At 61.1% G+C, this 11,283-nt stretch overlaps 1 protein-coding gene across 1 annotated transcript; it reads left to right on the top strand.

Annotated features, from left to right (window-relative positions):
- Window positions 1-3,865: 3,865 nt before the first annotated feature.
- Window positions 3,866-10,851, top strand: KANK3 (KN motif and ankyrin repeat domains 3). The gene is made up of 10 exons (XM_026035168.1): window positions 3,866-3,902; window positions 4,416-5,954; window positions 6,070-6,163; window positions 6,240-6,473; window positions 7,112-7,199; window positions 7,695-7,914; window positions 8,153-8,295; window positions 8,609-8,809; window positions 8,946-9,044; window positions 9,142-10,851. Exons 1-10 carry the CDS (start codon window positions 3,866-3,868, stop codon window positions 9,196-9,198), a joined length of 2,712 nt encoding a protein of 903 aa, XP_025890953.1. The 3' UTR covers window positions 9,199-10,851.
- Window positions 10,852-11,283: the final 432 nt, after the last annotated feature.

Genomic DNA, 11,283 nt, shown 5'->3' on the forward strand with positions numbered 1-11,283 from the left:
ATGCTTGGAAACGCCTTCCAGGGATAAATCAAGTTGCACTGGCTGAGCTGCTCTGGACTCTGTTCCTCATGACCTCAATGTTTTGGCTCCCGTGGATGCTGCGCGAGCGCCAGCAGCACGTCCAGCCCCGCGGTCGCCCTGCAGTGTTTGAGCACCTCTGGCTGGACCAAGGCACATTCCTGGGAGAGGCCACGCCGGAGCTGGGAGCAGCTGTGGAGCTCCCACRTGGAGCTATTGAGCAGCAGGAGCTGGACTTGGCCTCTTGCCCTGGGGCATGGGAGAGCCCCTTGTCTCCTGCCCTCCCCATTCGGCTTTCTATTCAATCCCTTGCTGGAAGAATGCAGGTCTGGAGCTTCCCAAAACCCACAGGCTTGCTGTGTCCGGCCCTTAGCAGGGACCAGCCGGTGCCTTCGGTTTCTGCCCCACAGTCACCAACTGCTCCCTGCTCAGCGTGGGCATCATTAGCTCGTGACTCGAGCGTGGGGGCGACACATACGGGCGGCAGCTCCCCGGCCAGCTGCTCCTCGCAGGGAGGACACCCAGTGTGGCTCTCATGGCATTTGCTTTATTTTTAAGAGTCCTTGAGCTGGGTGGCTCCAGCCTGGGCCTGAAGCTTCGGGTATTCTCCTCCACAGAAGCAGCCTGCCAGCGGGCAGGAGGGAATTTTCGCTTCACAGAAGGAAGCTGAGGCTGTCCTGGCTTCACCTGCCCCCAGCACTTGCTGCTGGTACAAGCAAAGCAGTGGGAGCTGCTGGGGGGTCCCTGCATGGCCATGTCCCTCCTTGGGCACAGTGTGGGGACCGTGCGGGGCAGTGCAGCACCTGCTATGCTGCCAGCACCGTGGCCCCTTCCAACAACGCCACCAGCGTGGGCTATCCTGGTGGCATCCGAGCCAAGCTGGCACGTGTTTCTTCCCTTTGAAGTGGAGTCGCTGGCATGGGGCCTGCCAAGGACAAGGGTGGCTTTGTGCAGGCAGTGGCCACTTTGGGGACACAAATGCAGCCGCTTAACCCTCTCACCAGCGCGGCCTCACGGGGGGCATCCCAGCTTGGGGACATCCAGGCAAGCAAGGCCTTGGTGTCAAGGGCTACCTGGGCAGCGAGCTGGGGAAGGAGGAGGCAAAGGGCTTTGCGAGCACTGGACRCAGCTCATTTCTGCAGCTGTGCAAATAACACCCTGCCCAGCCCCATGCCCTCTTGCTGCTTTTCCTGGGGCACTTTGCGTGTTACCGAGAGCCTGGTGGCCCCCCGTGCCGGCCTGGCCRGGCTCTGCAGCTTGGTCATCCCACTCTGCCACTGTTCACACTGGGGATTCATGCTAGGGATGGAATTGGTGCTTGTAGCTCACACCCTATCTCCCCGTAGCTGCCAGCACCAGCCCCAGCCTAGAGGGTTTCTGCCCTGGGRCCCGCTCTGCTCACCCTGCTCCCAGGCACCTTGCTGCTTGTGTATTCCCGAGTACTGAYGGGTGGCCGTTTCCGGACATTGTGCATGGATTGGGAGTGTGATCGAGCTGGGAGCGCCATGGGAACGGGGCTCTGCGCTGCTTTGCCGTCACTGGCGTTTTGCATCTTGGTGGTGGCAGGGACAGTTTGGTTTGGTTCATAGCTGAGCAAAAGCGGAGGCTGCTCCTCTTGTCCACCCCACCCCTGCGGGCCAAAAACACGCAGGGCTGAGCGATGCAGGGCCAGAGAGCGAGGCTCTTTGCTGGACTGGGAGCTGGGCACGTGGACGGCCAGACAGGATCACGTCCCTGGGTCAGCGGAGCAGAGAGCAGCGTCCTCGGCGGCTCCCACTCGGCACAGCCCCGCCAAGGGCTCCGGAGCGGCGGCCAGGGCTTGTGCAAGGAGCCGGCCTTGGGCAAGGCGGGATGTCACCAATCCCGGGCTGTTTGACGGCTCTGCGGGAAGCCAGGGATGGAGCCGGGTGGTTTTTCCTGGCCTGGCCCCAGGCAGGACAATTCCCGGTCCTGCAGCGGAAGGGAGCTGTTTCCTCCGAGGAAGCGGCCCCACTCGTCCTGACGAGCGCCGGAGCCACGTGGCCCTGCCTTGCTGCCGTCCCTCTTCCTCCCATTTGATTTACAGCATGTGCGAAGCCCCTTGGGCTGGCCCGGGCACTGTTAAATCACTTCGAGGAAGGAGCGCTGCGATGTATGGAGAAGGAAGCGAGCTCTTTCCCAGAACCGGCCAGGTTCGAGGAGGCGGCGGTGGAGCCTTTCCAGGCAGCCGGTGCCCGTTGGGAGGTTCCCTTGGCGGGCATGGAGCTGGCAGTGCGGGAATGGCTGAGCCCGGAGCGCAGCTCGGTGCAGGAGTGGAGCAGTCCCCATGGGATGCAGAGGTTGCACTCCCTGGGCTGTGCAGGCAGGATCCGGCTGCAGGGGGGTTGGCAGCGGAGCGGGGGGAGCCCCAGGGTTTGGATTAGGGCTTGGCCCCCAGCACAAGTGGGAGCCTCTGTTCCAGCCCCTCCTGCCTTTGCTCCATAGCTAACAATCCCGCATGCCTTCCCACCCTGTGCTGCTGTCCCACAGGGAATTAGGGAGTAGGGAGGAAGGGGCCAAGCTCTTCCCAGTGGCGGCCAGTGCCAGGACAAGGGGCAATGGGTGTAAGCTGAACCCCAGGCAGCCCCATCTCCACGTGAGGAGGAACTTCTGCAGTGTGAGGGTGCCCGAGCCCTGGCCCAGGCTGCCCAGGGAGGCTGCGGAGSCTCCTGCTCTGGAGGTCTCCCAAACCCACCTGGATGTGCCCGGGTGCCCCCTGCTCTGGGTGTCCCTGCTGGAGCAGAGGGTTGGACTGGATGATCCCTAGAGGTCCCTTCCAACCTCAACCATTCCATGATTCTGGGATTCTGGGATTCTATCTTGAGAAAAGCAAGCTCGCTGCTTCATCACTCTATTTTGAGCATTTCTTTGCATTTCTTTCTCTCCTCACTGGGCCTTATCAGCCAGAAGAGATTCTCCCTGCTCAGCACCTACTATGGAAGCGCTGGGGCCGCAGGAACTAATTTTAGAGGTGATGGGGAGGGTGCGGCAGCCGTGCCAAGAGCGCTGGCGGCCGCTCACTGCAGATAAGTGAGAGCTGCCAAACGCCAAGTGCCAAGTGGAGGGGACAGGCCAGGCCCTGCATGACCCAGGCAGCTTCCCCAGGGATGTGGGATTCCCCAAGGACGCCGGGAAGGGAGCTGGATGAGGCTGAGATCCCTCCCGGTGTCCCCTGGGCGGCTGAGATCCCTCCCCGTGTCCCCTGGGCGGCTGATGCAGCGAGGAAGGAGCTTGCCCAGGGCTCAGCGGAGCCGGGACCCGCCTCTGGTGACGTGGCTTTGCCAGAGCTCCTCTGTTCCAGTACAAACCTCTGCGGGAGGATCGCGCCCCAAAGCCTCAGCGGGTGCCGGCGGCCTCCTCCTCCTCCTCCTCCTCCTCCTCCTTCTCCTCGCAGCCTGTGCCCCCAGCACAGCCGCGCTCTGACTCACGGCTGCACTCTCCGGGCGCTGGCAGCAGCTCCTCGGAGCCGGGGAGCCCGGGCGGCCACGCCGACCCCCGCCGGGCCGCGGAACATTCCTTAAATGTACAAACAATCCCCAGTTCGCAGGCGGTCCCGGCCGCGCCGCTCGCTCGGGAAGCAGCCGGGGCGGGAGGGCTGGAGCGGCGCGGGCGGCTCTGGGGAGCCGGGACAGATCCGCAGGCTCGGGATGGGGCCGGGATGGTAGCCAGGGAGCGGGGAGMGCGCGGTGACGCTGCCCGGGCTCGGGGTTTGGTCTCGAATGTGGCTCGCCGGCTGCGGCTGCTCCCGGTCAGGAGCGTTCGCAGGACTGTGAGCCCGCTCTCGTTGCAGGCTGACAGTGCCCTGGCTGGCGGTGGCCCTGCGGAGGAAATGGCTCAGCCCACACACCTGAACCAGAACCTGCCAGGTACAGGCGGCGGCTCGCGGGGGACACGGTGGGGCTCTCACTGGGCAGGGGACAGTGAAGGACCTGAGCTGCCACAGCATCACGGGCTGAACACCGAGCACGTCCTCACCCCAGCACCAGGCTCCCCGTCACAGAGCGGGTGCCTTGAAGCATCAAACAGCTTCAGAATCACAGAACGGTTGAGGTTGGAAGGGACCTCTAGAGATCATCCAGTCCAACCCCCTGCTCCAGCAGGAACATCCAGAGCATGAGRGTGCACTCAGTGCCCTCGTCCAAGTGATTAACGAGCAGGTTGAACAGCACTGGGCCCAGTACTCACCCTGGGGGACACCACTGGCCACAGGCCTCTGCCCTGGAGCTGGCTGTGAAGCTGCCGTGGTAGCAGGAGCAAGCCACCCTTGTGTCATCATGCAGCTGTACCGCGGGATGCAGATTCCAGCTCACCCAGGACAGCTCGGTTGGAAAACCTTCCCCTGCCGGTTGCATCCCAGCTTCTCCCTGCTTGTCTTGCAGATCTTGGTGGCCCCTTCTTGTACAGGGACCAGGATGATGGTGAGAAGAGCTCGTACTCAGTAGAGACGCCCTATGGCTTCCTCTTGGACCTGGATTTCCTAAAATACGTCGATGACATCGAGAGCGGCCAAACGCTCAAGAAAGTGCCCCTGCCTCGGAGGGCCAAGGGGGCCCGGCAGCCCCTCGGCGCGCTGCGCAGCCCCGGCGGCCAGACGAGCGGCTGGACATCCACCGAGTCCCTCACATCCACGACCAGCGAGGAGGGGAGGCCAGCGGCACTGCCGTCACCGCAGGGCTGTGCGGCCTCGGAGCCTCCGGGCAAGCAGGCCTCGCAGCCCGCGTCCCCATCGCCAGCGCCGAGGCTGCTCCCGCCGCCCGCCTGCAAGGGCCCCCTGAGGAACCCCCGCGTGGAGAAGACATTGCTGGAGACGAGCAGGAGGCTGGAGCAGGAGCAGGGCCACTTGCTGGAGAGCGGGACTCTCGTCCCACCGGGACTGGCCCCGACCCCGTCACCCGTGGGCGTCCCCTCGGGCGGCAGCGGCGCCGGGCAGGCGGCGCCCGGCTGCGGCAGGCTGAGCCCCAGCGCCTCGGGGCGCAGCACGCCGGGCGCCGCGCCGCTGCAGCACGTGCGCGAGCAGATGGCGACGGCGCTGCGGCAGCTCCGCGAGCTGGAGGAGCAGGTGAAGGCCATCCCCGCGCTGCAGAGGAGGATCTGCGAGCTCACGCGCGAGAAGGCCGTGCTGCTGGAAAAGTTGGCGGCGGAGCCGCGCTCGGCGCCGGGCCGCATTGCCGGCGCGGAGGCCGACGCGGAGCCGCCCAAGGCGCGGGCCAGCAAGATCGCGGAGCTGCGGAAGCTCACGGAGAAGCTCTGCGTGTCGGAGAGGAGCGGCAAAGGCGGCCGCTCAGCCAGGCCCGCTGAGAAACCCTGCGACTCCCCGGGCGAGGAGCGTCCCGCCAGCAACGGGGGCCCCTCGTGCTCCCCACCGCGGGCGGCCGGCGCCGAGCCGGAGCGCAGGGACGCGGCCGTGTGGGTGCTGGAGTCGGCGCTGGGGCTGCGCAGCGAGGCGGAGCAGGAGCTCGAGCTGCTGCAGCACACGGTGGGCCACCAGAAGGAGGTGATCGCCCTCATGGAGGGCCACCTGCGCGAGGCCACGCGGGAGCTGGAGGAGCTGCGCGTGGAGGTGTGCGCGCGGCGGCCGCGGCGCCTCGTGGACAAGGAGGTGCTGGCCAAGCCGCGCGTGGCCGAGGCCGCRGTGCAGGCCGAGGGGATGAAGGCTGCCAGCGAGCGCCCAGAGACGCTCGAGCGCGCCGTGAGCTGCTCGCCATCCACCGCCTCCGTTAGCATCAGCTGCCGCCCCGAAGGGAAGGATGCGGCTGTGGGGCCCGACACGCCGGTGTCGCGGGAGGAGAAGGGTGTCCAGGCCAACCTCGGAGGAGAAGGGGGGTCCCTGAGGAAGGAGGACGCCTGCCCGGTCACAGCAGAGCTGGGACAGGAGGACCCCGCAGTGGATGGCAGAGCAGCCCCCAGCCCCGCAGCCGGTGAGTTGGTGTCAGGGAAGGTAACGCGACAGCAGCGCTACTCATGTCATGAGGAGTGCCTGGTCTCAGCACCAGGGGCTGGGCTCRCCCCACCAGCATCTCCATGTCCCTCCAGGAGCCCTGAAGTCCATCATGAAGAAGCGGGACGGCAGGAGTGAGGCCGAAGGCAGCAAAAAGAGCCTGCAGTTCGTAGGGGTGCTCAACGGCGAGTAGGTGCCGCAGAGCCAAGAGGGGTGGGTGGTCACCGGTGGCCTCCCTGCGCTGCCCCTCTCCTTCCACACACAGGTACGAGACCACGTCCAGTGAGGAGGAGGAGGAACCAGAGGAGGAGGAGGAGGAGGAGGAGGAGGGAGTCAGCTCCTCCGAGAAGGCTTCAGCGGACAGCTCCGACAGTGACGTGCAGGGAGACACGGACACCTCGGATGAGGGAGGCGAGAACGAGCCGGGCGGCCCAGAGCCGGAGCCCGGGGCTGGGAATGACGGCGTGGCCGGGACGGAGCTCACCGAGGTGAAGGAGAAGTAAGTGCGGGAAGGGGCTGCCGGCRGGGAGGGCGCTGGTGGGGCAGCAGGTTTGGGCTCCTTTCAGAGAGATTTCGCCGTGTTTTGGTGTGGATGCTGGGGAAAAAGCATTGGCCTCCTGCAGAAACTGTTGGTTGGGAGAGAAAAAAAAAATCGGGAAAAAAAAAAAAAAGAAAAAGAAATCATTGTGCTTTGGGGCTCCTAAGGAGAATATGGAGCTAAGGAGGCAGCTGCCTTTTCGTTAGGGGAGATAATTTGGACTGAAAAACAAATTCCATGGCATTTTCCAAGAAAAAATCATCCTAAAAATGGGCAAATCTCTGCCAAGCAGGGCCATATAAGGCTCAGTTCTTCAGCCAGGCCCTCTCCTGCCAGAGCAGGGACAGGAGAGCATCTCTGTGCAGCTCCCCTGGGCAGGAACACGGAGCAGCTTCCCACCCTGCTCCTGTGGGAAGCGTTGAGCCCAGCGCATGTTTGCAGAGACGGAAAGGCAGCCGGGATGCCAGTCCCTGGGAGGGACACAGGGCGCTCCTTGCCAGGGCTGTTTCGGTGGGGTGAGGAGATCCTGCAGCCCCACATGGACACGCACAGGCGCTGGCTTGGCCCCCACTCAGTGTCTCCCTTGTTCTCCCCGCCAGGTTCGAGCTGAACCCCAGGATGCGGGAGGCCTGTCTCATCGTCAGGAGCTACCTGGGCCACCCCGGAGCGGCCAAGAGCAAAGAGGTGGTGAGTGAGGGTGCTGTGGGTGGGACGCCTTGGCCCCTTATTCTCCTGGGTCCTGGCAGCTCCCTGAGGAAGCRGGCTGACTGTCCCTGGCTGGTGGGCACAGTTGGAGCTTCGCCTTCCCAGAAGYCGTCCAGAAAAGATTGACCAAGTTCCCTCCATCTCCAAAACATGCCCTTGTTCTCTGCTCCCATGTGAGGTCAAAGTCTGGTGGCCTCCAGCCGGAGTTTGGAGAGCACAACTTTCTGCAAGAGAAGCAGTTCCGTAGGCTGACCATTCCCCCATTACCCCAAAAGTCACATGGACTCAATTATGGATGTCCTATAGGGGCATCCCAGCAAGGGGCTCTGCTTTGAGAACCTGTCTTCCTGCTTGGACACTGGGGCTGGAGGTGGTGGCAGCGTCCCTCCAGGGTAACGTAGGTGCTGGAGGGACATGACCACATGCCCAGGATTGGTTGTGCCTGGGAATGTTCTCAGTCCCACTCACCATCTGCAGCTCACCAGTAGCAGCCTGGTGCTCCAGGAGTGGTTCCGTGTGTCCAGCCAGAAGTCATCCATCCCCGACACCGTCGCCAACCACCTCCTGGCCTTCGCCGAGGTCTCGCCAGCCCTCCTGGCTCACGTGGTCAACCTGGCAGATAGCAACGGCAACACGGCTCTGCACTACAGCGTCTCCCACTCCAACTTCCACATTGTGCAGCTGCTCCTGGACACTGGTGGGTGGCCTCGACTCCGCTGTTTACCCCTCTCCCCAGGGACCTCACGTTGCTCCAGGTCTCCTTGCAGCTCCCCATCCCCACAAGAAGTTGCACCAGGGCTTGGACAATCTCGCTTTCCTATGAAAAACAGCCCCCAAGATGCCCGAGTGAGACCACGGGATGCAGCYGGGTTGTAGGAGGAGGTCACGAGGCATCACTGATGTCCCAAGTCACCCATATTGCCTTTCCCTCGCAGGGGTCTGTAACGTGGACCACCAGAACAAAGCCGGCTACACGGCCCTCATGCTGGCAGCACTGGCAGCCGTTGAGCAGGAGGAGGACATGAACGTGGTCAGGAGACTCTTCAGCATGGGCAACGTCAACGCCAAGGCGAGCCAGGTTGGTGCGGGCTGGGGACTCTCTTCGCTGCTGCTGTCTTGACTCCCTGTCCCCAGCAGCTCCTGGTGACATGGTCACCTCCTCCCTCCACCGTGAGGGCAGGACTGTGGTTTCCAAACCTGGGCTAGGACGTGGGGAAGGCATCACATCAGGGCTCTCCGGTTGTGCCCACACCTGGTCTCTSGGCAAGATGCTCATAGCCTCTTTGAGAACATGGGGACAGCAGCAGAGCCTCCCTAGGGCAGTGGGACTAGGGGGTCTGGCACTGTCACGTGCAAGTAGGAGCAGCCTGGCAGTGTCCCTTGCATTGCAGGCCGGCCAGACGGCACTCATGCTGGCCGTGAGCCACGGGCGGCAGGAGATGGTGGAAGCCCTGCTTGCTTGTGGAGCTGACGTGAACCTGCAGGATGAGGAGGGCTCAACGGCACTGATGTGCGCCTGCGAGCACGGCCGCATCGAGACCGTGAAGCTGCTCCTGGCTCAGCCCACCTGCGACATCTCCATCGTGGACAGTGTAAGTCCCACTCGAGGATTCGAGTCTTGAGGTGCTCGGGAGGCACGAGCCTTTCCAGCTCAGACGTGCTTGGGCTCCTTGCTGCTTCCCACTGYTCTGCCAAACCTCTCCCTAACGGCCCTTGTGCCCTGTCTAGGACGGGAACAACGCTGTCGCCATCGCGCTGGAGGCCGGTCACAGCAACATCGCTGTGCTCATGTACGCCCAGCTCAACAGCACAAASACGCAGCCCCCCGTGAGTACTGTGGAGCCCCCCAGCTCCCCTGTCCTGTCCCATGCAGCAGCCACGGAAGTAGCACGAGGTGCTGAGTAACTGTCCTCTCTCTCTGCAGCAGGGGACATCACCAACAGGCACCAAGAGCCCTGGGAGCCCAAAGAAACCAGATTAGAGCCACTTTCAGATCCAGCTGCGTGCCCAGAGAGCTGCCACCAGTGCTGGGCTGTATTCACATCCCACCCCTTGCGCCKTATCATACTGAGGCTGCAGACATTTTTATTCTCCTGTTGACAGAGCAGGCGTCACTCTTTGGGCTCACTCACCTGCAGGAAGCGTCCTGGACTCAGCTGCCTACTTCTGCAAAGCCACAAAGACAAACAAGCAAGCTTGGGGTAGGAAAGACAGTGAGATGAAGCCAGCGCTGTCCCCTCCTGGACCCACCGTCACCATCCCTGTGCCAGCTTGGAGCCCTCTGAAAGCCACTAAAACTACCAAAGACGAACAAAGCCAGGAGAGGACCAGAAGCTGCCTGCAGTTCTTCTCTGCCTTCTACCTGCAGTGTCTCTGAGGCTGGTGAGTCTTCAGCCTCTGGCAGCTGCAAGCCCTGCTAGTAAATCTGTCACCAGATCCAGCAGAACAGGCTTTRGTCTTTTCTTCCCTCCAAAGACATGGAAAACTTGCAAGTTTCAGGGGGTTTAAAAGGGSAGGTGGAATATAAAACCTCCCGGCTTAAGGCAGGAGGAAAAGGTCAAACAAAGCATTTTTGCCAGGGAAGAAAACTGCAAGATCGCACCAGATTTTCAGCTTGCAAGGAACCTGGCTAGGTCCTGGATCTGCTGCCCAGTGCTGGAAGGTGAAGCCCACTATATTGATCACAGAAGGAACAGGAGAGCTGATTAAGACTGCCTTAAAAATACCCTGGGAGCATTCCCAAACTCAAATACTCACTGCCTTTTTCTCCAGCATTTCCTTCCCTGGCTGACATCTGAATTTTCCCTAACACAGTCTCTCTCTCTCTCTCTCTCTCACACACACACACACACACTCACACACGAAATATATATTGCTTAGTCAAAAACATAGCTCATCATCAAATCAGTGTCTTGCTCATCAGGAGCAAAACTGGCTGCTAGGGGTGAGTGACCAAGACTGCATAACCCACACAYTGGGAGCAGGGACCTTATCTAGAGGCAGGGAGGTTGCCCTGTAAACACTGCTTATTCTAAACTCTTAACTACTGTGAAKACAAGAGCCAGCAAGTCCCTTTCTGCCTCCTGTCCTACTCAAAGGGGAAGARGGGGGCTAACAATTGTTCCAGGAAAAATGTGGGAAGAGCCAAGAGTTCAGAGAAAGCGTAGTGAAGATGGATGTGTATGTAGAAGCATGTGTGTGTGTGCGCGCGCACATGTGTGCAGCAAACCAGGTGGGAATTCAGGGTAAGGACTAGGAATGCAGAGTAAGACAAGGAAAGGCTTTTGCACGTGGGACAGGCTCTGCTCTCAACCCTTCACAGAGCAGCACAGTGCCCCGGCTCCCCTTTCTGCTCATGGTCTGTCCTCCTCTCTACCACCACTTCTGTGCCATGCAGAGCTGGCCTTRGCCACACAGCAAGCTAGGAAATGCTCCCCAATAAACTTGCTCTGGGCAACATCCCATTCTTGCCACAAACCAGATCCAGCTTTGCACTGAAATTAGTGTAAGATGCTCACAGCTGCTCCCCAGTATTCTAATTCATATTCCCTGCTTTGGTTTCACCCGTTGACTGATTAGTAATACTGATGTTTATTTTTAAGATACAAATAAAAACTCAAGTAAAATTTTGACCTTTTACAACACACTGGCAGTCAGCAGTCTCTCATCTCCTCAGTTTGCTCATGCCAAAGCAGCAGGGCAGCCTGGACATGGCTTCTGCTGCAACCAGTTGCCACCACAATGGTCTGAGTAGGTGCAGGGATATTGCAAGGTCACCTCCCTCCTCATTTACCTGGGGAGCACGTAGACCAGAGGGGTATTTGGGCTGCAGTTGCACCGAGCCACCCCCGATAGGGATTTGCATGGATTTAGCTCCATCCCAGCCCTGTGCTGCAGCCGATGGCTTGAGTCACATTCACTTGGCACACACTGATGCAGCTGCTCRGACAAATCACTAGCCTGCCATGCTCTGCACCTGTGGATAATGTAGGAACTGTAAGAACATATTTCCCCTCAAATGAGGATAAAAAGAGTGGAAATAAAAATGGGTCAAATGGGTCAAGTG

The sequence above is a fragment of the Nothoprocta perdicaria genome, unplaced genomic scaffold (assembly GCF_003342845.1).
Source record: "Nothoprocta perdicaria isolate Ctin4 unplaced genomic scaffold, notPer1 scaffold_157, whole genome shotgun sequence".
NCBI classification, from domain to species: Eukaryota; Metazoa; Chordata; class Aves; order Tinamiformes; family Tinamidae; genus Nothoprocta; species Nothoprocta perdicaria.